At 56.8% G+C, this 26638-nt stretch overlaps 2 protein-coding genes across 7 annotated transcripts in view; one reads left to right on the plus strand and one right to left on the minus strand.

Annotated features, from left to right (window-relative positions):
* Window positions 1-1337: 1337 nt before the first annotated feature.
* SPACA9 (sperm acrosome associated 9) lies at window positions 1338-11195 on the minus strand. The gene is made up of 4 exons (XM_055399437.1): window positions 11082-11195; window positions 5435-5610; window positions 2595-2797; window positions 1338-1872 (listed from the first exon to the last, which is right to left on the minus strand). Exons 2-4 carry the CDS (start codon window positions 5576-5578, stop codon window positions 1548-1550), a joined length of 672 nt encoding a protein of 223 aa, XP_055255412.1. The 5' UTR covers window positions 5579-5610; window positions 11082-11195; the 3' UTR covers window positions 1338-1547.
* A 715-nt stretch (window positions 11196-11910) lies between these two features.
* Window positions 11911-26638, plus strand: part of AK8 (adenylate kinase 8) — a 132400-nt gene continuing 117672 nt past the window's right edge. For 2 of the 6 annotated variants that reach the window (XM_055400002.2, XM_055400001.2), the window contains exons 1-4: window positions 11911-12101; window positions 15011-15095; window positions 21422-21471; window positions 23709-23822. In XM_055400002.2, coding sequence (XP_055255977.2) covers window positions 12018-12101; window positions 15011-15095; window positions 21422-21471; window positions 23709-23822 — 333 coding nt within the window. In that variant the 5' untranslated portion in view covers window positions 11911-12017. Of the gene's footprint in view, window positions 12102-15010; window positions 15096-16483; window positions 16813-21421; window positions 21472-23708; window positions 23823-26638 lie in introns of those variants that run through there. The other 4 variants (XM_055399999.2, XM_088841050.1, XM_088841051.1 and 1 more) reach the window with 4 other exon arrangements.

Raw genomic sequence — 26638 nt, forward strand, 5'->3', positions numbered from 1 at the left:
ACTGGCCCCAGGTCTGGACTGCTTGGTTATTTACCCCAGGTGCTGGAAGGGTGCTGACAAGTGGAATTGGACTACAGTCCCTGGAAGAAAGACCTTTTGTTCTGGCCGAGCCACAGATTGTACCTGTATCTGTCTCAGATTCGTGCCCTCTCCCCAGAGAGTGTGGTGGTGGTGCAGGAGGGGTGACTGCAGTCATCTCTAGCATACTGGCTTTGGTATGTGCCTGCCTGCCTAGGGGTTGGCTGGCACACGGGGTTGAATACAGTCCTTACAGTTGAGCCCAGATGACACTGAAGTTGTCGAGCCTTGCCAAATATGTCTTGCGAGTGTGCCGAGGAGAAAAGGCAGCCCGCCTCCACGACCTGCCCTCCCTGTCAGGCGTTTGGAAGAAGGTGGTCTAAACTACCTTTAAGTGGTTGTTAGCTGCACCCCGGCCTGACTGGGGAAGGAGCGGAGGTGAAGAGCCCTGTGTGCAGTGTGGTTTGCCACGGCTGGCCTCTGCCCAGCCGCCCTGGGAATGGGTGTGGTCTGCCTGTTTGAACGGAGGAAGCAGCTCCTTTGGGACAAGACTTTGAGGTGGCACTTTTAAGTTTTGTCTGGAAAATTTAGATGTTCTTGTCCGAGTAGGTCTCTAACTCTGCAAAGAGTTACTGGGCTGGCCTGCTGCGGGCCTCTGGCCTGAGCCTCTAAGGAGCAGACCCTACGTGGGGCAGGTGTGTCTCCTTCTCACGGGCAGCTTCGCCGGCGGTTCCGCTCCTGGGGCTTCTGCCCAGCATCCTCTGGTGTCTCGGGGTGAGTGTCACTTTCTCTAAGGGGTGAGCGCCGGGAAAGCTGCCCAGGCAGAGAGGTGCCAGAACACGTTTTTATTCTTGACTGTCGCCCCCGAGGAAGCAAGAATACAGAAGCTAAGTCGCCCCCTGTGAAGGGAAAAACCAACAGTGAGACAGCACCTCTGGCAGGCTCAAGCACAGTCCCAGCGTCTGGGCTGCAGTTAGGTCGTGAGGACCAGGTGACCGTCCTCCTGCAGGAGCCACACTGTCAGTCCTTCCAGCTTCTCTCCGTCTCTCTCGAGGAAAGGAGAGGCTGGGCGGCTTGTTCCCCTTTGGTCCAGAGACCTGACCCCACCAAGCATCCTCAGGCCAGAGCAGCTCTGTCCCGCAGCTGGAAGTGAGCCGTGCGGTCTCCTCCGGCTGGGCCTGGGTGGGAGGGTCAGCGCCCCAGCCCTACCAGGGGCCCACCCTCCTCCCCTGAACCCACCAGCAGCAGTGTAAGTGGGGGTGCTCCTCCTGGGCACAGGGCCTGACACTCGGAGGCAAAGGCAAGTTAGAGGTTAAAGCGCTAGAGGGAAAGAGTTTGTAGGCCGTCCGTGGGATGGCCCCCTGGGGATTAGTAAGTGGCGAGGACGGTGAGCACTAGTACAGATGGATCAACTGGTGGAAACCAGGCTTAGTTACAGGATGCCCCGCAGGATGGGACGGGAGGGAACGCAATGGGGTGGGGCAGGGCTGGGATCGGGCTGGGGTCGGGTGGGTCCCCCCAGCCCCGGGTTACAGTTTCCCACCGGGTGGTCTCCAGGGTGGTTTTGAACTTCCTTGGTCTTTCCCGCCAGGTTTGGGGATGTTCTGTATCAGGTGCCCACAGTTTTGTTTCCGTAGCTGGGGCTGGGTGCCCGAGGCCTGGGGAGCGTGCGCGGTGGCCTGCATCACGGCCTGGGGCTCACTCACTTGCTGCAGCGCTTTGCGGGGCAGCTTCTCCGAGTGGGCGACCCACTCTTTCATCAGGTCTAGGACGATGGGGATGAGGCTGACCACACCTCCGTAGTGGTTCCGGGCCTCGTCACAGCTGAGGTGGTTCACCACGTCGTGGGGGTATCTGCAGGGCAGCGGGGAGGGCCGGGTGAGCCCTGCTCTGGGGACTGGGGTACTGGGCAGGGGGTGCTGGGCAGGGTGTTTTCCTAAGGCTGCCCCTGCTGCACAACCCCTTGGGGAAGTTTTAGAGCTGTGCACCCACCAGGCCAGGCTCTCCGTGCCAGGCATGGTGGTGGCTCAGCAGGTTTGGGGCCCCAAAGCCTCCAGGGGTCCCAGTATGCAGGGTGGGAGCAGAGAGCCCCTGGCCTGCGGTTGGCAGAGAGCTGGGCAGGGACCGAGGAAACCTGTCATCACCCCAGGCACACCGCGTGCCCTGTGACTCTGCTCACCCTTACACCTAAACGGCTTGCTCTGGAATCTGGTACTCTGTGCTGTGGATCGATCCCCCAGGGCTCAGAATGAGGGAACCCAGTAGCTAACATCCGTGGGATCGGGCTCCTGATGTCCCACTTCTTTGTGGGCTCCTGGGAACAACTGCTCTGTGAGCCCTGCTTCTGGCCCAGTGCTGCCTCCAGCCAGAGGGTTTGCGTTCTGCTAGGTCTGGGCCTCAGAGTCCCTCATTTTCAGTAAATGATTTGTCAGGTCAGAGTTGCTCGGGTGGACCAAGGGGCCTAGGATTTCCCAGCTGGGGACCTCTGGACAGAAACCCCAGGACTCACTTCCTCCAGGCCCGGCCCCTCCCACACGCATGTGCAGAGACCCCTGACGGGACCAGGAGGGCCTCACTTGGCTCGCAGGCTGCTCAGGTCATTGCTTTGGCTCACGAGGGTCTTGCATTTCTCAAGGAGGTTGTTGGTGACGGGGGTGCCAGTGTGCAGGGCCTCGAAGTGCTGGCAGAGCTTGCTGAGCTCCGAGCAGATGTCCAGGAACGTGAGCAGGATGCGCCGGTCTGTGGAGCTGCTGCAGTGGTGCTCCATGTAGCTCTGCACCTGCACGCGTCCACGGGGCGTGAGTGCCCAGGGCCCCCGAGCACCCGCCCCGGTTCTCCCGCCCTCCCGGGTCACGGGGGACAGGCCCCTGACGTGCGGGGCCATCGGGTCTACAGGCCTGTGAACATCATGAAGTGTCGCCCCATGCAGAAGGCTCCGTGGGCCCCGTCCCGCTCAGTCCTCCCCTGAATGCCACCCCCCGGCTCTCGTTTTCAGTCCTCAGTTTACAGATGAATACGAGGCTCAGAGAGGTGAAGTACCTGCCCAGGCACCACCGCAGTGGTGAAGCCGGGTCACCCTGGCTCCAAGGCTCTGAGCCCAGACCTCTCACCAGACCCAGGCAGCGGAGCCAACACCTGAAGTACAGGGGCTGGTCCCTGACCCTTGATGCCAAGGCCCCACCCACTTTCAGAACTGCTGGGCTGGGCCACTCAGCCCACGGAGCAAACTAGACTCTGTTGCAGTCTTGTTGTCCTACGTTTCCAGGGGCAGAGAAACGAGGGACAGGTCAGCAAGTAGAGCTGGGAAAACAGTGGCCCATATGAGGAAAGGAATGTAGCCTCCGCCTCACGCCACGGACAAAATCAATTCCAGGAGAATGGAGGACTTGATCACTAAAAACAGGGACTTCCCTGGTGGTCCCGTGGCTAAGACTCTGCTCCCAGTGCAGAAGGCCCGGGTTCCATCCCTGGTCAGGGACCTAGACCCACATGCCGCAACTGAGTTCACATGCTACAACTAAGACCCACGTAAATAAATGGAGCCAAATAAAAATCAATATAAAAAATACTAAAAACAAACTAAAGCTCCCATGTGAATGTGTTTTAGTGGGAGGGAAGTCTGTCATCACCGACTCGATGGACATGAGTTTGAGCAGGCTCTGGGAGTTGGTGATGGACAGGGAGGCCTGGCGTGCTGCAGTCCATGGGGTCGCAAAGAGTCGGACACGACTGAGCGACGGAACTGAACTGAAGTTTTTCTTAAGCCACAAAAGAGGCTAAGGACGGTGATGCAGCTGATCTAATTTCAACTCATTTCCCTGGGGGCCTTTCCAGCTCAGGACACTCCACATCCAGACACCCAGTCAGTCTGGGTCTGAGATCCACACGGACACAGGAGGATGGGGCTCCAGTCTGGGCAGGATTAACTGACCCATTCCATGTGGTCCTGCCCTCAGAGATCTGCTGGAAGGGGGTGTTGCCACCGCCTCCAGTTCCCAGAAAATTCTAAATCTAAACCTGGGTCTCCCTGCCATTCCCAGCTGCCTTCTTGTCGCTAGGGGATATCTTTCCCCAACGATCTCAAGTGGTCCTTCCCAAGGACAACAGCTTTGTGTGGGGGAAGAGGCTTTTGACGCCCACAGTATCTGCCTACACACCACGCACACCTGCCCCAGCATCCAGGGTAGGGAAGAGCCTGCACTGTGGTGTAACTAACAGAGCGGTGTCACTGGCTCCCAGGTGACGCTGCGTGCAGGGTGTGGGGCAGGCGGCCACCTTCCGATGCCCTGGGCCAGGAAGGGCAGGGGGAGGGTTGAGAGTCAACACAGGTGGGGCCGTTATTTACCAGAAGCCTTCTTGAACCTAAAGGCAAGAAGGAGTGCACTGGGGTCACGAAGCCCGGACGGGGATTCTGAGCAACGGTGGGGCGCCTCAACTGCTCCTTCCTGATACTGAACACCTGTCCACGCCCGTGGAAGGCTGGGCCTTTGAGGGACGGGCTGACGAGGCTGCAGCCGGGTTACTTTCAGACAGTTCAGAGGGAAGAGAGTGTGTATAAACATGGCTAAATAGTAAGCAAACTGGCGTATCTGGGTGAAGGTTATATGGGTATTTTGCTGCAGGTTTTTAAAATTTCGAGTTAAACTGGGAGAAGTTTTTACAGAAATTAAAAAGTTTTTTCTGTGTTTTTGAGGACGCTGCCGGGCCAGGGTTGTTCTCCGTGGCCCCGTGTGCTTCTCCTAAACAGTTGTGAGCCTGGTCCCCACTCCCTAGCAGGTGGCATCTCTTCAGCGGGAGAGGGACCCTCTAGAGCTGTGTTACTCAGGCACCTGGCTTCCTGGAAGGCTGCTTCAGTCTTGAGGCCGCCACGTTCGGCAGGGCAAACTTGGCTGGCAGCTCTCCCAAAGAGGAGACTCCGGTTAAATGAAATCATTTGCAAATGTGACTTAGCAATGTGCCTGGCGGGTCACAGTTTCTAAACCCCAGGGGAATCCAGTGACTGGGACCATGTACATCTATCTGTTCACCACATATCCCTGTCCTGAGCCCCAGGGCCTGGGACGAAGGACGCTGCCAGATGCTGGGGGCGTGAGTTTGCAGATGACCTCATGAAATCTGCCTAACAGCCCGGGAGGTGTGTGCTGCTCTTTCTACAGTTTTAGTCGAAACCGGCCGGAGGTCACAGAGGTGGCATGTGGCAGATCCGGGACTTCAACCCTGGCCGGCGGTGTCTCCAGCACCCGCTTTCAGCCGCTTTCTCAGGCGGTTGGTGAGGGAATGAGTGCCCGACTTGTTCCACAGTTAGGATCTGAGACCTGATCCCTGCACCTCTGCACTGGCCCTCTCTGGGCCTTGGTTTCCCCAACTTTTCCAGCAAGGGGGCGAGGCCTGGCCCCGCCTGCCTGCTAGCGCCTACCTGCCCGATGCTGGAGATGGGCCGGATCTTGTCGTGGGCGTTCTCCCTGCAGTGATCCAGGGCCCCGATGAAGGTGAACTGCTGCTGCTGGAAGATCTTGTACTTCTGCTCCACGCTCCGCAGGGACTCTTTTACCTCATTCATCGTCCCGCCTGCTCACAGGGGCGCGGAGGAGCCTGTGCGGAGGAAGAGGGAGAGTCCTGAGGTCCCAGGCGCTGAGCAGCTACCCACAGCCCTGGGAGCGGAGATAGTCTTCATCCCCATGGTGCAGAGAGGGAGGCGAGGCCCTGGGAGGCTGCGCACCTGCCCAAGAACCTGGCCGGCTGTCAGCGACACAACCAGGCTTGACCCAAACCCACCCGAGCCCCGTTACCCTCCAGGGACACAGTCTTTGCCGCGAAACAAGGCTTCCTTCCCTTAGCTGTAGACAAGAGTTTCTCCAGATTGTGGGTGTCTATCACACACATACACATGGCCTCCCATGGGTCACAGTGTGTAAAACCTATCTCATCAGCTGGGACCCAACTGCTTTAACACATCTGCCACTCTCCAGTTGGTAGGAAAGTCTAGGGATTCTTTTCCAGCTAAGCAGGGGGAGGTCGGCACCGGGACGCTCTCGACTTGTCTGAGGAGGTGCGGTTACCCAGCTCTGTGCTTGGGGCGGGAGCCCTGAGCTTGGGTTTGCCAGGCCCCAGGGCAGGACTGGCACTGGCGCCTTCTCCCGGCCCCACCGTGCTGTTTGCAGGGAGGAGCCAGGTTGGAAACACTGATGCTGTGGGAGCACGCTCACAGACTGTCCCCGCTGTGATCTGGGAGGCCCACAGCGCATCCAGAGCTGCTTCTGAGAGGAAACGGCCGTGGGTTCTGCCCTCCAGGACATCACAGTGTTGTTAAGCACGTGCCAAGTGCCCGGGGTCACGGTTTATGGAATGTTAGAGCCGGAAGGCACCTCAGAAGGCCGACTCCCCTTAACTTCCCAGCGAAGCTGAGGCCCCGGGTCTCACAGCAAGCTTGTGCTGGAGACACCCTACGTCCTGGGTTTCCTGAGGTCTCACCACCAGCATCCTCGAAGGTGCTGCAGCCACTGTCCCTGCACCGTGAGGCCCTGGCACACGTGGAGCCCAGGCTCCGCTGCACGCTGCACGGAGACAAGACCCCAGCGGACGGCTGCAAGTGGACGGGGCCAGAACGTGGGGGGCAGCGGCGCTGAGCAAGGGAAGGATGCGTTCCAGGCGTGCCACCAGGTCCCAGGCGGGGAGGAGGCCTGCTTTCTGCTGGGCCCCCCTCAGCACCCTGAGCACAGCAGGATGGGAACGAGCAAGTCTCTGGTGAGGGGATGGCATCAGGGATGAGAGGACAGCAGACTATCAGGTGGCCTCCACGACACGGGGGGAGGGGTGAATCCCTGAGCTGGGGAGGGCAGGGGACAGGAAGCTGGGGAGCTGCTGCCATCCTGGGCTGGGAGTTAAACGCAGCCCCGCTGCCACTGTCAAGGGGCCGCACCAGGAAGGGACCCGACCGTTGTGCCCCACCAACCAGGGTGGCGGCCCTGCAGACGTCATGGGGCCCTCTTGGCAGCACCGTCCTGGGCGAGCCCTGGGCGCCAGAGCCTGTGTTTGCCAGCAGGACAGTGCAGTGCCACTGGGGTCAGGCCTGACCCAGGGCCACGCAGGGCAGGGCCTCCTTCCACTCAACTTTCTCCCAATTCTGCTGAAGTTAACCCTAACCCTAATCCAAGCCAGTGGGGAGTTGGGTTGGGGGATGCCACGGGGCTCATGGTTGGACACGTGTCATAGCCAGCCAAGGCCCCCCTACCCCAGCCCTGCCTGCAGGCGGGAATGACGGTCAAGCTGGGTGCAGTGGTTTTCTGTTGCCTCCCGTGGAGCCACGCTTACCAGGACCTGGCCTAGGGCAAGGAGAATGAGGCACATGCCTGGGTGCAGAAGGTAAGGGGGTGCCAGGAACTCGGCAATCAAGACAGGTCAAAGCAAGCAGGACGTGCACCTGCCCCACCAAAGCCGCAGGGGCTGCTGATGGCTCGGCTCGGCCTCCTGGGGGAGGGAAGTTCTGAAAAGAAGGCAGGCTTTGGAGAGGAGGGTGGGCAGGCAGGTGGGCGGAGGAGCTGGGGCCCTGGGCAGAGGGTGGAGGCTGTGGGCAGGGCGAGGCTGAGGCCCCACGCGAGGGCAGAGCTGGAAGCTTCTAGCCCAGGAGGCGCAGAGCACTTGAGGCAGTCATCCATCCACTCACGTTGAAGCGCTTGCCAGGGGTCAGACACCCGCAGGGCGCTGGACTGGGCACACAGTGTTGAGCCAAACAGACAAGACTCCTACCCAGGAGGGACGTTAGGAGTGGGAGGCAGACAGTGAGTGAACAGATTAAAGAGAAAAGAAAGTGGGGGGATGGGTGGGGGTGGCCAGAAGGGCTACGTGGCCTGCAGGAGGGGCACGTGCAGGAGGCGGGCAGGTGCAGGGGAGGCCGAACTGGAGCCGAGCTTCAGCCTTCACCGAGATCCCTGGTGGCTCGCCCCAATCCTCCTAGTGACAGCCGCTTCATCGAGGCTCTAGGTAAACCCTGGACAAACCTCATCTCAGATGCTGGCCACAGCCCCTCGAATGAGGTACCACGGTTATTCCCACAGGACAGACGACAGAGCTGAGGTCTGGCAGCTGGGATGTGAGCAAACCCAGATGTCCCACTCACTTCTGCCTGATTTCACTGAGCCTGAGATCTTCACTTGGTTACCTCCCCTCTTCCCACCTCAGTGAGGGTCCATTGAGAGAAACACACCAGATACCAGATTGATTGAGGCTGGAGGTAGGTGGGTGGGTGGGTGAGGTGTGGATACCAAGGGCCTACACTACCCAGACCCAACGCCTTGCTTCCACTTGTGTGAGACTGTTCCCTGTTTCCCCATCCCAAAGCAACGAGGACTAGCATTCAGTGTACCCTGCTCTCTGCCGCCCTCCTGGGCTTGCCAAGTTCTTCAGGGATACAGCCCTACCTTGGCTGGTGGCCCCAAGAGCCCCTGAGAGCAAAACCGACTTGGTTCTTGATCCTACTGATTTGTGACATGCGCACCAGGAATGTCGTGCGGGGAGCTGTAACAAGCTATCCAAAGCGACTATCCCTTGAACAAGAGTCACCACAGTCACATTAGTCTAGATGAAAGGCAGGGGGTGCAGGCACTTCTTGATCTGGGGGAGGAGGAAGGAAAATGTGATTACCCACCAGATTTCCAGCTTTAATTGATTTGTATTTTTCCAGGCTGTTAAAGAAGATTAAATCATGGTATGAAGAGTGCCTAGGGCTTAAAATAAATGAGGAGAAAGGCAAGTCATTTCAGAAACGCCCAGGAAGCAAGCTGAACCTCTCCAGTGCAGGCCGCAGGCTTGGTGGCTGTGTTCTTTGTTCAGAGGGAGGCTGCTTCCTTCTCTTCCCCAGCTGTCTCTGCAGTTGGATTTGACTTGACAAGCCTACCAAGTGTGCGTGCTTTGAGGAGGCAGTTCTGAGGGGGAGAGAGCCCTTCTCCCTTGGAGGCCGTGTCTCTGGGCTGCTGGCTGCTGGCAAAGGCTTTGACTAGGAGTCAGGAAACTGAGTTCCAGGCTGGCTCTTTGTTGTTTGTTTGCTCAGTTACGTCTGACTCTGTGACCCCCCCGGACTGCAGCACACCAGGCTTCCATGTCCTTCACTATCTCCCGGGGTTTGCTCAAACGCATGCCCATTGAGTCGGTGATGCCATCCAACCATCTCATCTTCTGTCACCCCTTCTCCTTCTGCCTTCAGTCTTTCCCAGCATTAGGGTCTTTTCCAGTGAGTTGGCTCTTCGCATCAGGTGGCCAAAGTATTGGAGCTTCAGCATCAGTCCTTCCAATGAATATGCATTGGAAGGCTGGCTCTACCTTGGATTTATGAGTGACCTTGGCCTAGAATTTTCCCCTTTCTGGGCCTCAGTTCAGTTCAGTTGCTCAGTCGAGTCCGACTCTTTGGAACCCCATGGACTGCAGCAGGCGAGGCCTCCCTGTCCATCACCAGCTTCCAAAGTTTACCCAAACTCATGTCCATCGAGTTGGCAATGCCATCCAACCATCTTATCCTCTGTCATCCCCTTCTCCTCCTGCCCTCAATCTTTCCCAGCATCAGGGTCTTTTCAAATGAGTCACCTCTTCGCATGAGGTGGCCAAAGTATTGGAGTTTCAGCTTCAACATCAGTTCTTCCAATGGACACCCAGGACTGGTCTCCTTTAGAATGGACTGGTTGGATCTCCTTGCAGTCCAAGGGACTCTCAAGAGTCTTCTCCAACCCCACAGTTCAAAACATCAGTTCTTCGGCAATCAGCTTTCTTCACAGTCCAACTCTCACATCCATACATGACCACTGGAAAAACCATAGCCTTGACTAGATGGACCTTAGTTGGCAAAGTAACGTCTCTGCTTTTTAATATGCTGTCTAGGTTAGTCATAACTTTCCTTCTAAGGAGTAAGTGTCTTTTAATTTCATGGCTGCAATCACCATCTGCAGTGATTTTGGAGCCCCCCAAAATAAAGTCAGCCACTGTTTCCCATCTATTTGCCATGAAGTGATGGGACCGGATGCCATGATCTTAGTTTTCTGAATGTTGAGCTTTAAGCCAACTTTTTCCTCTCTCCTCTTTCATTTTCATCAAGAGGTTCTTTAGTTCTTCACTTTCTGCGATTAAGGGTGGTGTCATCTGCATATCTAAGGTTATTGATATTTCTCCCGGCAACCTTGATTCCAGGTTGTGCTTCATCCAGCCCAGCGCTTCTCATGATGTACTCTGCATAGAAGTTAAATAAGCAGGGTGACAATATACAGCCTTGACGAACTCCTTTTCCTATTTGGAACCAGTCTGTTGTTCCATGTCCAGTCCTAACTGTTGCTTCCTGACCTGCATACAGATTTCTCAAGAGCCTCAGTTTATCCATTTGTAAAATGAGGGAGTTTGGATTAGAAGCTCCTCAAGGGTTCTTCTGATTCATTCTAATGCTCCATGATTGACAACTGATGAGGAAAGAGACCCAGAGAGCGGAAATGGCTCAGCCAACAACTTTGCACCATTCTGAACCTCCAATTTTTCATCTGTAAAATTGAATGAAGGTACCTATTTCTCAGGGTTGGTGCAAAGATTGAGTGAGATAATGTCACTATGCATTGTGCATTCACTACACATCAGTTACTAATACTTCTGATACATTAGCTCATGGAATCTTCCACAATCCCCACTGCATAGGGGAGAGACATGAGACCCAGGACAGGCTGGCACAGTTAGTTGAGAGTGGATTCAGGATTTGAACTCTGCACAGTCAGCATGGACTATGCCATACTCCCTCTCCATATCGTTCACAGACCCCATAGTTTTGTTGAGAGTACAGCTCAAAAATGGGCAGCTCCTCCTGAGAAGGGCACCTGACGAGAGCTAGAGCTTTCATTTCAGTGCCGTGGCCGCTACCAGGCGTTCCACCCCCCGCCCCCCATACCCCACCCTGAATGAACACGATTCGCAGACCTCCTTCCCCCCATCGCGTCCCACCCCATCGGTCTCTTGGGTTAGCGGCAGCAGCACCACCCCCCTTGACCCCCAGTTTCCAAATCCAGGGCTTGGGTGGCCCTCCCCAGGCCTGCTTTAACCTTGGTTGTCCTACAGCGGCCTTCACTCAACGGTGCGCCCTGAAGCCGGAGAGTCTCCGCGGGTGTCTGCGGCCCCGGAGGGGCGGGGAGGCCCTTCCTGGGGCTTGGGAGGAGGGCTGGGTGGGTCGGGTGGGACAGAGCCGGGGTGAGAAGGGGCGGGGCCGCGGGCCTGATTGTTACCGCCGCTGCCATAGCAATTGGGTCACGTGGCAGCCCCGCCCCCGCCGCCGGAGCTGCAGGCTGGGCTAGGTGGAGGGGCATACCAGTCCCTCCTTTTTCAAACACCCTGTCCCACATCGCCGGGAGTTGGTGATGGAGAGGGAAGGCCTGGGGTGCTGCAGCCCATGGGGGTCGCAAAGAGTCGGACACGACTGAGCGCCTGAACTGAATGGCCCCACATCTACCCCAGCGTCTTCCTTTTAAAGACGGGGAAACTGAGGCCCAGAGAGCGGAGTGGGGTGGCTCAAGGAGCACCGAACGCCTGGGCCGGGGCGCCTTGGCGGAAACAGAAGTAGGATCCGCCTCCCGCCTCTCCCGGGCCGATGTGCCCTCGGGGTACTATAGGGTGTCTCAGCACAGGAGGGAGCCCTCTGAGCCAGGAGGCCGCAGCAGGAGGAGACTTGGGGTTCCCCGCTGAGGCGCGCAGAGTCGGGGGGCGAGGCCGGAGCTGGGGAGCACTTGCTTCATGCGGCTGAGGGCTCGGGCTGAGGAGACCCGGAGCCAGACCCGGCGCCAGCCTCACCCCGGGGGGGCGGGAGCGACGCGGGCTGATGACGCAGAGGCGGGGGCGCCCCGGCGACAGCGGTCCCCAGGGAGCGGTGCGGGCTGATGACGCAGAGGCCCCAGCGACGGCGGTCCCCAGGGAGCGGCGTCTGTTGATGACGCAGAGGCCCTAGCGACGGTGGTCCTCAGGGAGCGGCCGCGCTGCGAGGCAGCATGGACGCGACCACCGCCCCTCACCGTATTCCGCCGCAAATGCCCCAGTATGGGGAGGCGAACCACGTCTTCGAGTTGATGCAGGTGACCCGGGCAGCCCTGTCCCATCGCGACACCAGGCGGTGGCCGGGGACCCTCTTGGCGGCGGTCCGGCTGCGCGCTGGCGACCATACATCTGGGAGGGGTCACGTCTGTTAGCCACGAGGCCGCCGACTTGGGGTGTCCGACACGACTGTGTCATCGTACCCCCAAGGAACCCCTCGACCGAAAGATGCTCCTTGACCCTACTTGGCTGGCCCTAGAGGGAGGAAAAGTGGGCAGGCCATCCCGGCCGTGACTGGACCCTTGCTCCGACCCAGTCAGGTCCATGACCTGGAAGAGGTTCCTTCCTTTTTCTCAGTCCCCCTATCTGTGAAACGCCAGGTTGCAAGAGGTGGTTTCCAAGGGACTCATCGGGGTGCTGACTATTCCCAGGCTGGCTGCGGTGTTGTGTCTGAGCTGGGGAGTGTCTGAGTTGAAGGTGGCCTCTCCATCCTCTGAGAAAGGCCGCCTCCTGGGACAGCAGCCCTGTGGTGTGGACAGCAGCTTTCCCCACCTGGCCCTTTCTCCTCAGAGCCAAGAGTTCAGGGAAGCTTCCCAGCCCTCACCCTGAGTTCCCGACCTGACTGACCCACTGCCTGTGTGACCTGAGGCAAAGCCACGCCCCAGCCTGTTCTCCAGATTTCCCTTCTGCATCTTGGGGTGGTGGTTTAGTCGCTAAGTTGTGTCTGACTCTTGCGACCCCATGGACTATAGCCCGCCAAGGTCCTCTCTCCATGGGATTTTCCAGGCAAGAATACTGGAGTGGATTGCCATTTCCTTCTCCAGGGGATCTTCCCCACCCAGGCATCCTGGGGAAGTGAAGGCTTTCAGGAGCTGGACTGGAGGATCTCTCAGCCACTCAGAGGATCTGAGGGCCAGAGGGAAGCTGGAGCATTTGTCTGCTCCTCCGGGTAGACCCCCCATCCCCAGAGGCACCGCCTCAGTGATGCCCGTGGCTGTTTGAGAGTCTGAGAGCTCAGAGCAGAGCTCAGAGGAAGAAACCCGCGTCTCTCTCTCTCCTGCAGACATAGGCTTCCTTTGGAAAGTGCTCACTGATAGAGGGCGCCCGAGAGATTTCTAAAGGCGAATGGCCGATCTAAGTAGAGGAGATGGCTAGCTGAGTCCTCAGTGGTGGTTGACAGGACACGGGCAAGTCCTGGGGGCACCCTGGTCTGCTCTTAGGGAATCTGGTGTTTCTCATAGCAGTTGTTGGAAGGAGTAGCCTGAAGAAGATTTTAGTCCATTATTTCCAGTCCGTAGTCATTCTGTGCTCCCTACATGGTTTGTCACCATTTTCATTTTTTAGCATTTTTATTTTAAAATGATTTTGGACCCACCGGAAGTAGTGCAGAATTCTAGTGTATCCTCCGCCAGCTTCCCCCAGTAATAACATCTAAGGTAAGGGTAGTTCATTGTCAAAACCAGGAAACTGACATGGGCACAATACTATTAACCAGACTACAGACCTTATTTGAATTTCATCCATTTTTACAAGCACTTGTTGTTGTTGTTGTTTTTTTTGGTATGAGTCTACGAAATTTTGGGCTTCCCAGGTGGCTTAGTGGTAGAGAATCCACCTGCCAGTGCAGGAGCCAAGGAGATGCAGGTTCAATCCGTGGGTGGGAAAGATCCTCTGGAGAAGGAAATGGCAACCACTCCAGTATCCTTGCCTGGAGAATTCCATGGACAGAGGAGCCTGGCGGTTGACAGTCCACGGGGCCGCACAGACTCGGGTGCGACGGAGTCACTGAGCATGTGCACTTGCACACGCCGCACGATGAGATGTTTTCACAGGCACAGGTCCATGTAAGCAGCAACGTATGCCCATTTTAACCTCATCATTTCTTTAAATCAGCCCACTTAAAAAAAATTAACTTATTTCACCTCATCCTAAGGTTTGATGTACTGATTTTTCTAATACATATTAGATATGCAACTGTTTAAAAGTGAATTTTAGAATATTCATCTGTGAGCTATCTGGAATCATCTCACACGGTCTCACCAGTGCCCCAGCACCATGGATCGTGTCCAGCTGCGTCTTAATAGGTGTGGAAGCCGAGGCCCAGAGAGGGGAAGGGAGTGGTGGGATGCGGAGTGGGGCTGGGCTTTCTCACCATTCGGTGCTGTTTCTACTGCACAGTTCTCCGTCCGCCGGCAAAGGGCTGCAGCCCCTGCCTGCGTGTCCCTAGGGCAGACGCCTGCTCCTTTGTGCACCGGCGCTGCTCTCAGCTACCTGGTTCATTTCTGTGCCTTTTGTTCTAGAACCATGGAAGTTGCTCTACTTTGGAATTAAATGGCCAGGCAGTCCCAGGACTCTTTAGATACCTGGCTAGAGTACATACCCTGTCCCACATGGACAGATGCAGGTAGCAGCAATGGCCATGTCACCCAGCACACATTCTGTGTGGGGCCCCTTCTGTGGTTGTGCTGGGCACTGAGATGTGGGTGAGGCAATAAAGGGGATGCGTGGGGGCTACAGGAGCGTGCCACAGGATTGACCTAGTGAGCGTCATGGGGAAAAGTGTTTCATGCTGAGGGAACAGCATCTGCACGGGCTCTGAGGGGTGGATGGGTGCCCTGCAGGAGAGGGATGGAGAGAAGGCTGGTCTGGGGGTGCCACAAAGGAGTTGAGGAGCAAGGGCCCCAGGACTGCTTGCTCTGAGTCAAGGGCACTTCCTTCCAGTTGCGCCTCCCTCCAGGTGCCCCCATCCTCAGCAAAACCCATGTGGCCCTTCCCTCACACCTCTGCTCCCAGGGACCGAGGCAGACACCCAATAAGGTGGGAGGCAGGGAAGAGATCAGGCCCCATAACTGGTATCCATAGTGATGCCAGGTTTCTTGGCCACCGGGGCCTGGGGCCTTGGGTGCCCATGCAGGCGTCAGTCCCCTGAGTGCCTTCCCTGTGCCCACAGAACATGCTGGAGCAGCTCCTGATCCACCAGCCCAAGGACCCCATCCCGTTCATGATTGATCATTTGCAACGAGACAACGATTATGGTGAGCACCAGAGTGGGCCTCCCTCTCCCCCTGTTCCCAGCTGTCCCTCCCTTCCGCCTCCCGGGAACCACTGTGCCCTCCCTGTGCCTAAAAGGGAGGTCAGAGCAGGGGTGGGGACAGGTTTTGACCGCTTGGGGATGAGGTTAATTGAAAAAAATGCCTTAATTTCTTCTGGAGCACAGCTCATACAAATGCTCTCACCAAGTGATTGAAACGAAACCCTTCGAATGGCCCACGGAGTCAATTACTAATGCTTTGGCGCGCCCCAGCTGATGTTGCCTGTTGGGCTTAAGCTCTGTGATCACTCCACTTGTCAGGTGTAAGTGTGGCTTCTGGTCTACCCAGGCAGACCGCGCTTGGCTCTTCCTGATGGTCTCGTTACGGGCTCCTGTTAATGAGCTCCAGAGCTCCCCCAAACCTCGCCCGAGTGAATGCAGGCCAGCCAGACCCAAGGCGGGCGCCCAGGACAGGGAGGAGGGAGAGGAGGCGCTCTGTCCTGCGGTAGATTTGCCGAGCGGAGGAGCATGGCTGTCCCTCGTGAGCTGTCAGGGAGGCTGGTGTCCCGGAGCTTTGATGTTTCTTTCACTGGAGCATCAGCTGCTTTGAAGGCGCTCCCGGCGCAGCAGTGAAACGAGTGGTGCAGCTGAGAGGGCCAGAGGCCTGAGATGCCCGTGGCGGGGTGCAGAGGCCTCACATGAGAAAGGAAGCAAAGTTGTTTTTTAAAAAATGGTGAGAGAGAGGAGACTCAGAGCCCACGGGTTGCCAGGCACGCCTGGCCTCTTCTGGGGGCCTGCCCGCGGGTCCTGGGCAGGCCTAGCCCGTGGAAGTGAGGGGCTGTTTGAGAGACCCTAGCAGGGCAGCGCGATGTGGCATGGAGCACCCCCGCACTGTCCTTTCCTGAGCCTCCAGGGAGGCAGAATCGCATGTCTACACTGGGTGTGAGCTGCCGAGGTGCCCCAGGTGGAGACCGAGCTGGGGTGGCGGGGCTGGGGGTTGATCCGCTCTGCCCCGCGGGGACTCTTCTAAGGGGCCTCGGTTACCTGGCAGTCTGGTTGGTGTTGGGGGGAGGGAGGCTCTCCTGCTCCATGGGGCTGAGAAGCCCCCTTGCTTCCTGGCAGTCCTGCTGCAAACCCCCGCTCTCCACCCACGCCTCACCAAGTGGCCTCTGTTGTCTGGAGGAAGGTGTTCCTGCAGCCTTACCCCCCACCCCGCCCCATGCTGTTTGGAGCTGGGGTTGCTAAGCTCTGCTACCAAGGGATGCGGGGGGCACTTCTGCCCGTGTTCCACTCATGCCGCCCCCCACCCCGCCCAGTCAAAGCAAAGCACAGTCAAAAGAAAGTAAAAGTTAATGGCCAAATAAAGCCTGTTTCCTCTGTAAAACGGGCATGTCTGGTCGCTGAGATGGAAGAGGCCAAGCCCCAGCCTGGTCCCTGGTGGTGTCAGTGGAAGGGCCACTGAGACCTGGAGGCTTCCGCTGGGCTTCAGGTGGTGCAGTGCAAGTGTCCACTTGTACGAAGCCCGGTGAGAGTTTTCCAAACTAAAACCGTACTTGAGAAAAGAACGCTTTGAACTCTGAGTTGGGTTGTGGCGGCGCTTCCTGCTTCCGGCTTGAAGAGTTCTGTTCAGGGGCGTGTGTGCCACGCTGAGTGTGCTCCTGTCACCAACCTCACAGCCACGCCAGTCTCCCCACTGGAACTTTGAGAGCCCGACCTCCAAGGTACCACTTGTCTTTACGCTTTCGTCTTGCTGCTCTCGAGTCAGTTACCACTTTGAGTGTTGAACTGACCACTTCACCAGAATCTTGACGTCCAGACGTCACCTTTCTGTTTTAGCCACGATGCCATTGTCGTCAGCTGGGCACTCGTCTCAGGCGCTGGCCGCCCTGTGCCCTGGGCCGCCGCCTCTCTGCTCCCCACCCCCTCGCACCCCCTCAGCATCCCTTCCCACTTACCCACAGGCTGCCCTCTGCAGAGCCCTTCCTTCTTTCTCCGCGTGACACTGCTCTGTCCCTCTCCAGTGGGGTGGAGAACTCAGACCCTCTTTGTTCAGCTCGAGCTGGGGGTCGGGGACTCCTGACTGTCCTCCCCAATGCCTGGAGTCTTAGGCTTTGGGCCCAGACACTGTCTCAGGGAGTCGAGTCGTTGGATCCCAGGAACCACGTTGGAGGGGTTGACTTGTTCCCACAGCCCTCCACCCCCACTCCCAGACTTTGGGCTGGCAGCTTGGAGGGACACGGGCACATCTTCGCCCTTTGGCTCAAGTCCCACCGCTTAAATGAACAGAGGGCATCTCTGTTGTCCCTCCCATGTCCAGGCCTCCACCTCCAGGTGAAGCAAAGACGCAGGAGAAGGAGGGGAGGATGAGGAAGATGGGAGAGGACCACGCTTCTGGGATTTCTCTAGGAAAGAATTTCAGCCACCCTCGTGGTTCTAGCAGAGGACGGGGGCGTGGAGGGGTCCCCTGGCGTCCAGCGAGCATTCCTGCGGCCCTGGGCTGGTGGGTCGCTCGGTCTTGCCTTCTCCCGGCCGTGCAGCGGCCTGTGTCACCGGCAGCCAGGCGCTCACCCCCCGCTTCCTCGGCCTGCGTGTTGGTGGGTGGGGGTTCCCTATGATGCGTGGTGACGTGGCCAGTGGCCAGTGTAGGGGACAGAAGCCCCTGGACTCCTGGCGCTGAGGGTGCATGTGAGGGGGTTGGGGAGCCGTTGACACAGGGCTGGCAGCCCCTTCGCTGCGGGAGAAGCAGATTTAGTACAAAGTGAGCATTTACAGTAGCCCTGGGCAATATGAAAGCAGGCGGTGGTGTATATAATGGTGTGTTTCGTTTTTTATCAAACGTTTGTCCAAGAAAGCTGTGTATTAGAGCTCCAATACCTAAGGGTTTTCTTGTGAATTTTAAATCATGCTCCTAGTTAAACCTCAAAAGGCTCTGTGGATGGAAAGGTTTTTTGATTTCCTTTGAAGTGGGTTGAAGAAGTTGATTACTCTTGGCAGTCAAGCAGCCTTTTATGACACTGTTTATAAATAATTACTCATGAGCAGGGCTGAGGTTTCAAGGTGTTAGATTTTAAGGAACTGAAATTAATCACATAAATGTGTGTGAGAAATTAGGTGGAGAGAAAGGCCGTGCGAATGTTCCCCTTTTAAAGTATTTTCAGAGACGTGTTCAATTTGGGTGCCACTTACAGGAGCCCAGAAGGCTGGCTGGGGTTGGGGGGGCCTTCCCCAGCAGCCGTGGAGCCTCGTAACTTTGTGAAAATGAGCGTATGACTTCGGAGTCCGCTTGTTCCCAAAACGCTGGTGTTAAGGTGCAGTCCCCCTTCTCCTTGGTCCCTCAGACCCCAAGCCCTGTTGGGTCCGCCCCAAGTTCTAGGGTGCTACGGCGGAGGCCTGGGGTTATAGCCCTGGAAGGGCAGCAGGGTGACGGGCACAAAGGCCAGACCCACAGCCCACCCCCCCAAACCCCCTGCCCACCACTCCCTTCCTCGGGCTTTCGCAAGCAGGCGTCCTCCCCATGGTCCGAGCCAGCTCTCTGCTGTAGCACACCGGGCCCCACCACCCTTGACGCCCCCTCCTTGCTGCCCTAACGCTGCCGCTCCCCTCGACCTCCCTGGCACCCCAGTTCCAGTCTGCCCTGATCAGGTGTTCCCAAAGCCACCTCATTTCCAGACTCACCCACCTTCTTTGGCTTCTCTCCTCCAGTCGGGGCACCCAGGAAGGCCTTGCCCGGGTTCCAAGGCCAGAGAGGCTGGGCCGTACAGCCCTGTCCAGGCTCCCAGCCACGCAGCTAAATGTGCCTCGCCTGCCCTGGGCCTGCGTCCTGAGCTTCAGCGCCCCGTGGAGCCCAGACTCTGGATGCGCCCTGGGAGGTGCTCTCCCTAGCGGTCTGTAGGGCCCACGGGTGGCTGTGGCCGGGTGGCAGCGGGGCAGCCCCCATGGGCCCTGTGTGTGACAGCATTCTGGGCTCAGGCTGCCGGGCTGTCCAGGGCGGCAGGGCTGTCCCCGCCACGCCCCTCGGTGGCTGCCCTTGGGGCCTGGCTCCTCTGGGTGGCCCTGGGCCTGGCTCCTGCCCAGGCGGGATTCTCTGAGCCACGGTGGCCTGTGAATAAACCTGCCTCCACGCGACTCAGCCCTGTCTGCATCCCGCGGCTTGCACCCAAGAGTGCCGACTGACAGAAGGTGCCTTTGCAAGGAGGTAGGAATGGTGGTGACAAAGGCGACCAAACACTCAGCAGCCACAGAGGGGACAGCTGAGGCGGAGGCTGTCGGAGGCCCTGCTGTGTGCGTGGCTCCGCACGGTCCTAGCTGCCGGAGCAGAGGGCGAGATATGGTCCCTGCAGCTGGGACACCCTCTCCACTGCTCAGCAGGGGCCAGGCTTAGCACGGCAGCAGCACCCCTCAGTCAGGAGAATTCTGGGGAGAAACCCAGTGGGGCTGGGGGCTGGATGGAGGGGGGTGAGGAGGACATCCCTGTCGGGGAGGTGACAGGTGACACGGTAGGAAGATGGGAAGAGTGTCGTCAGAACGAGGAGGTCCAAGATGAAGGCAGAGGCTCGCCCAGGGCTCCTGGACGACTTGGGTCCCCAGTGAGGGTGGCTCCTAGGGCGCCCAGGGCACACCCCAGCTCCCGCGGAGGCCAGGCCACTCAACAGGGCCCCCTTGGCCAGAAGAACCCTGGCAGCTGTGGAGGGCGAAAGGCCCACCAGCCGAGTGTGGCTTGGAGGGGCAGGGGTGTGCAGGGGTTTGCTGGGCTGGAGCACGGCCGCACATCCCGCAGCAGGTGCCCTCTTGTCCGTCATCCCTGATCGCATCGGCTGCCCAGGATCTGGGCTTGCAAGGAGCAAGTTACCTACATTTCACACCTTGGGGTCAATGGACCAGGTTTAGAAACGAGGGTCGCGACAGTGTTTGTTCTAAAGCCATCAGCTGGGGACACGTAGGATCCAGCAGCAGTGGTGACGTGTATGCGGCCTCATACGCGGTCCTCGGAGAGACCGCTCCTTTGTGGAGACTGGGCAGAGACCCTGCTCCCTCCCAGGTCTGGGCAGGGGCCCGCTCCCTCCCAGGTCTGCCCGAAGCACTCACCTCGCCCGCCTGGTGTGGGCCACCGCACTCTTCCCAGCAGTACTCGGCCCTTGCGAGTTTGGAGGAGGTGCTCAATGAGTGTTTGTGGAGTGGATCGGTGAATTACCTTGAACTTGCCCTCCACATTTTCCCTGAAAATGAGAAAGGGCTGTGGAGTTGGGGCAAAAGTCTCTTCAAACCCAAGCAGCCTGGCTGGGTACCGGTGTGCTGATCATGAGTTCAGGGGCCACACGGACCCTCCAGTTCCTTCTCCGTGTCCACTCTCCAACATGGACGCGGCTCCTTCTCGGAGGCCTGGCAGGAACGGGCCCTGCGGGTTGCCGTGCACACCTGTTCATCTGCCCCTGGGGGTGGGATGGGGCCAGGCTGACAGGCGGAGCCAGAGGCCGGCTTCCGCCCTCCTTCCTCCCGGGTGCTGAATGCCTCTTGCTCCCCGCAGTTAGGGGCCAGGTGGCATCATCAGTGTGGCACCCAGGGAGGAGCCAGCTTGGCATCACCTGTCCACACACCACATCCTGTTGCCCTTGTTTTGACCCAAGTGCATACCTTCTAGCCCTCTTCCTTAGATGCTGTCTTTTTTTCTTCTTTTCCAGTGGCCAGTACCTACTCACTAGTCCAGTAGTGTCTTTAGGGCTTCTGCAGGGGCCAGGAACCTTCCAGAGCCAGGAGTGCCACAGTGAATCCAGCAGTATCCATTTGCATAGAAATATCCATATTTGAAAACAAAGCCTTTCCTATCTGGGGTTTTATAAATCTGGCTCATACACTCCAGGCTTTTCCTCATTATTTCCTTCTGTAACATGATGGGGAATACAACTTGCTAAATAAAAAGGCATAAATATTAGAAAAAAAACAAACCACCTTTGAAGGTCGATTTACATAAAATACAGCTTTATTTGAGAGCGTGTCCCTGAGACAAAGTCCCTGTTTAAAATGCTTTATGGTGTTTGAAATCCCAATTGTTCTGGATATTTATTAGTTCGGCAAACAAGTTACCATGTCCACGTCCCCTTGGAGACAGAAGAATAAACCATCTCAGTGATCACTTACCTCTCTAAACACAGGCTATGTTCTATGCTGGGAGCGTCTCAGAACCGCTGGGTTACAAACGACCGCATCACTCCCAGAAAATGAAATCTGGGGAGGAGAGAAATAAATACACCCAGAGCTCTGCAGACACGGGAGGTGTTGTTGTTGTCGTTTTTTCGTACTGAGCAGTGACATTCGAATCTCTTTATCCTGCAGTGCCGAAGATCGCAATATTAGGGCCTCCTGCCTCGGGGAAAACCACCATAGTAAGTGTGTCCCATTAACCGCGGGGTATGGCAATGCCTCATCCATCCTGTGAAGCTGGACTGGGGCTGCACTCGGTGCATTTTCAACACAACTGACACTTTCTTCCTCTCTCTCTCTCCTGCTTCCTAACTTGTTTTCTCCTTACAAAAGGCAGCATGTGTCTGTAGTAGAAAACCTAGAAAATACAAAAACCAGAAACAGAGTTCCCCACTCACACAGCGAAGAGTGTTCTCTGAACATGGGAGATATATGCCTGCCAGAGTATTCTCATGGCTACGCGTCCACCATCTGGGCACACCCTTCGTTCCACCCTTAGGATACATTTCCAGAAGGAGAAGGACTGGGTCAGACAGCACACACGTTTGGTGTAGACAAATAGCACAAAAGACTTTTGGTATAGAACCTTTGGGTTCACCAGTTAAATTTTAATCACGCAGTGTTTCAACCAATCAGAAAAGCAGAGAAACAGCACCAGAGAGACTCATGTACCCAATTCCCAGATTTTACAGGAACTTGTCATTTTGCCGCATTTGCCATGATTTTCTCTCCATTTCAAAGGCAGTAGAACTTTCAAGACACAGCAGATATCTCATCCCATTTCACTTCTCCCTTTCTGTCTGTCCCTCGTTAGAGACAGCCTCTGTCCTGAAGCTGAAGCTTTGTTCTCTGTACGGTTTTAATCTTTCACGTCTTTTGTTAAGTGCCAAAATACATCTTCAAATTATAATCATCTGAGATGGAACTCTTTCTGTTCTTTAAAAAAGCCTGGTTAGTGAACATCAGGTGCCATAAGTTAATGATAAACAACAAAGTCCTGCTGTACAGTACAAGGAACTATTTTCAATGTCTTGAATAAGCTGAAAAGGGGCTTCCCTGGTGGCTCAGACAGTAAGGAATCTGCTTGCCATACTGGAGACGCAGGTTCACTGGCTTGATGGATGTGAGTTTGAGCAAACTCCCGGAGACAGTGCAGGGCAGGGAAGCCTGGCGTGCTGCAGCCTGTGAGAGGCACAGAGTCAGACACCACTTAGCCGCTGAGCAACAATAATGGGAAAGGCTCGGAAAGAACCTTGCGGGCGTGTCTGAGCCACTTCGCTCACACCAGAAACAGACGCAACATTCTAAGTCAACTGTTGACGTCATTTAGAAGAACAAAGCATCAGTAGACTGGAAGACTGTGTCATCACTGTCAGCACTCCTCCTGGGCCCGCAGGCTGTTTCTCGACCAGCTGGCACCTTCTTTTATTCTGAAAAGGAATCAAGGTAGCTGGTCCTTACATAGACTCGCCGGCTCTTCTGTTTATCTGCCATCTGTCCTATCTGACCATCCGTTCATCCGTCCGTCTGTCTCTCTGTAGTTTTTCTACTTGGTTCCTCAGGACCAGGCTGTCAGCTGTCACTCTCTCAGAATCTTCCCTCCCAGTCTCCATTTCCCTGCAAGAGACCGCGGACTCCCAGGCCTGGGACCTGGCAGCCACCGGCACTAGCTGGTGTTTCAGCCCCAGTTCCTTCGGCAGCTTCACAGGACAAGGACCCACCCCTGTCCACGCTGTGGAACCCACAGAATCTAACTTTACAGGAAGAGGATAACAAAATCCTAGCAGGCTATTTCCTGATCTCGTCACTGACACTCCCAGCACGAGGAGCAGAGAGATTAAGGTTCATACCTGCCCCCGGGGACCCCCAGGGCCTACTGAACCAGCCTCATGCTGAAAGAGTCATCAGTATAATCTTGGCATTAAGAACATTTGGTTGTATGGTTATTCTTTAAAATGTATTCTTCCCTGGAGGAGTATACTGAGTGGTCATTGGTGAACTGAACATTGACTTGGCCCAGACATGCGCCTCCCAACCTTTAAGGAAAGATGAACTTGGAGTGCATGTCATGACCCCTATTTAGGGCCTGTCTCCCTGTTTCCTGGTTTAAACTTTTGAGTTAAGAACTCATGGTCCAGAGAGCTTGAAAAGGCAGGCCTAAGTCAGTAAAGCATAGGTTTTCCAGTTCCACTTAGAGTGAATGGCTGGGTGAAGAAGAAATGGCAGGCAAGCAGAATCCTATGGCTAGGAGGGATTCTGTGGGTTTGTCTCCCCTGGTGGCTCCTTCCAGCCAGAAATGATGATGCTTCCCTGTGGGCAGCCCTTTCTGGTAGAATATGGAAGGACCCAGGCATTGGAATGATGTCCTCCTTAGTCATTCCTTCCACAAAAACGTTCTTTTCCCCTTTCCTTTCTTCAGGCTATGTGGCTTGCCAAACATCTGAGCACCAATCTTCTCAGCGTGGAGAGCTTGATAGCAAAGGAGTATTCCCCTCTGGCAGCAGATGCCAGGATGCATTATCAGAGGTTCAAGGTAGGATGACGGGTTCTGGGAAACAGCTCTGGGCGTGAGAGCTCCCCGCAAGGTGCCCCCATCAGCTGCCTCACTCTTTCCATTTCCTGGTGGGTTGGGGTGACATGAGACTCAGGCAGGATGGGACCAAAGGAAGGGGAGAGGTCTTCAGTAGGGCACAGATCCCAGGGGCTGCCGGGGGAGGGTTTCGTGGTGTGCCAGCCTCAGCAGCAGTGAGTGTGGAGGGTGGCGGCCCCGCCCTGCTCTGCTCGGGGTCAGCCAGATCAAGTGGGTACGGACAGGGCCAGCGGGGCCTCCATCCGCAGGCGCTGTGCCTGCTGTCCGGCGCTGGGACCTGGCAGGCCTGAGCCAGCCAGGAGCGTAAAGGGCAGTGGTCCGGCTCTCCCTGTGTTGTAGCTCAGGGCCACTTCCTCCCACCCCTCGGGGAGGGCGCCCCGTGGCATCCCAGGAGGCTGGGGGTCTGTTTCTACCATGCCACCACCACTGTCTTTGAAAGACATTTTTAAAAGGGAAACTTAGGGCTTAAGCATGTTGGTTCTCTTAAATACAAACAGAAATTTCCAAATATCTTTTCAAAAACTCCCCTTTGGAGCATAAGAGGATGTCTTAGTCCATGCCAGCTGCTGTCACAGACTGGGTGGCCCGGAAGCAGTCTCCCCCACACTCCTAGAGGCTGGCAAGTCCAAGGTCATGGCGCCCGCAGACTCAATGTCGGGAAACAGCTGTCTTCTCACCGTGGCCTCCCTGCATCCGCAGGCCCTAATTGTTTCCCAAAGGCCACACCTCCCAGCACCATCGCCTTGAAGGTCCTATAGGACTTTGGGGAATGCAGGCATTCAGCCCTACAGTACAGCAGGGGTGCTCACCCGTTCAGGCGTTCCTCACCCGCACCTGGGCTTTCTCTTGTTTGTGCGGGGAGAAGGCTGAGAACAGTCGCGATCCTGCTGTTTGCTGAGCACTGCCCAGGGCTCGGCCCGCCAGTCGGGGTGACCAGCTGGGGTCTCCCGCCAGTCTCCACAGAGGCTGCGGCTGAGGACTGGTTGCCTCCCGTCTTCACCTTCACTCATGGGCAGGCTTTTGACCAGATAGTGACCATGTGTGGTCACTGTTCCTCCAAGAACATGGAAAGCAGCTTCCAGGCCTCATGGGCAGCCTGTGAGTGATGGCCGGTGGGATGATTCCCATGGCCAGCCCATGGTTGTAAGCAGCAGAGATCCGCCGGGGCTGCCCAGGGCAGGAAAGGGAATCTGAAGGCGGACGCAGTGACTCCTGGGCCCAGATGGAGGAAGCGCCCATCCACCTCCCTGTCTCTGAGGCCGGAACCTGGGCAGCAGCCTGGCCTGCTCTGCCCTGCGTGGCCGCTTGTCCCTCGTGCCCGTTCTCTCTGCGCTCTCCCTTCGTCTTCTGTGCCCCTTGTCTCTGCCGTCCTTGCCTGCTCATGGCCGCCTGCCTCATCCCGGTCCCTGCGTCTTCAGCTCAGACCATCCCCAGAGGTGGCGCCAAGGCCAAGTTTCCAGAAAAGGTAGCTGTGTGGGCCTGCCGGTCAGGTGGCCGTGGGGCACTGCCAGCTCCGGTGAGGGGTGTGCACAGTGGGTATGTCGAGGCCCTGGAGCATGGCCATGGGCAGGAGGGCCTGTTGGGGTGAGGACGTTCCTGGAGATGACGTGTCACTTAGGCAAACCCCCGACCTCAAATTTGCCGATTTGCTGAAAGTAACAATCTGATGGAAGAGAAAGAAAACCTCACTCAGCAAGTCTAGCCTCTCTACCTTCCCAGCTCTAAAACCGCTTAAGCCAGAGCACTTGTGACCCCATGTTCCTGGCTAGGACTCTCGGGGAAGCAAGCGATGCCCCCTGCCCAGCCCCCATGTCTTGCCGGAGTCAAAGTGTGTGGTTGGAGTTTGGGGGATGGCAGCTCTTTGGTGGGAATACGGTTTTAGAAAGAAAGCGGTTATCTCATTTCCTGCAGAAGCTAGACTTTCCAGGGTGGGGGAGGCAGGCTGATTTCTAGGATAAAGATGCTTTTATTAGGTTTATAAAATTCAACAGCAAGGAAGGAGTTTAAGGAAATTCCTCCTGGGTTTCATTACTCTAATTATCAGACCACATCGAAGTGCTTTCAAGGGTGTCTTGTTGGGGTTCTTTGGTTCGGAAGCTCAGGCGGGGGGAAGATGAAAGACCAGGACGTCAGGACTGATGAAGGAGGGGCAGGTTCTGAGGAGGCGGGGGGTGTGTGTGGGGGGGCGCGTGGCCTTGCGCGGAGCCGCCCGCCCGCCTGCGAGGCCGCTCATTAAGCGTTGTCTTTAAAGTGCTGCGCATCCAGAGCCTGTACAGCTCTCTTTTGCAAGCAGCAATAATACCTTCAAATACGTAATTTTCTCCTGTTAATCTCTGCTGTGCCTCCTATATGGAATTCTCTCATACAGTCGGTGTTAACCAAGACATCTCCATCTTTGAGATTTCCAAGCGGTGGCTGAAACACTTCCCAGTTGCCTCCTGTGTGCCAAGCACCCTCCCGCCAAACCACGGGAGACCCAAAGCTGAGTGCCTTCTCCTCGTCCCTGGGAGCTTCTAGCCACTTGGTCGGGGGTACTGAGGGCTCCCAGCCCAGGCCACAGGACCAGGAAGCCCTCACGCAGTCCTTGGCTCTCTGGACTCACTCATTTCCTGAGGGTTCTCTGAGCACCTGCTAAGCCCTGAAAGTGGCTCTGAGCATACAGGCAGCAAGGTTTAGGGACTCCATGGAGCGAACCCCAGAGTCGTGCTAAAAACAACAATGTGGAAGAACCCAGCATCTGGCAGAAGACCCGCACAGGC

Source organism: Moschus berezovskii, chromosome 11, assembly GCF_049115385.1.
Source record: "Moschus berezovskii isolate FMDL1 chromosome 11, NW_MosBer_1.0, whole genome shotgun sequence".
In the NCBI taxonomy this organism is placed as follows: Eukaryota; Metazoa; Chordata; class Mammalia; order Artiodactyla; family Moschidae; genus Moschus; species Moschus berezovskii.

Excerpts from the sequence above, each read along its gene's own strand:
- SPACA9 (XM_055399437.1), bottom strand. The coding sequence starts at position 5,578 with ATGAATGAGGTAAAAGAGTCCCTGCGGAGCGTGGAGCAGAAGTACAAG. Across the intron at positions 2,798-5,434 it reads CCATCTCCAGCATCGGGCAG|GTGCAGAGCTACATGGAGCA; the intron begins GTAGGCGCTAGC and ends GGACGCGTGCAG. Across the intron at positions 1,873-2,594 it reads CTGAGCAGCCTGCGAGCCAA|ATACCCCCACGACGTGGTGA; the intron begins GTGAGGCCCTCC and ends GCTGCCCTGCAG.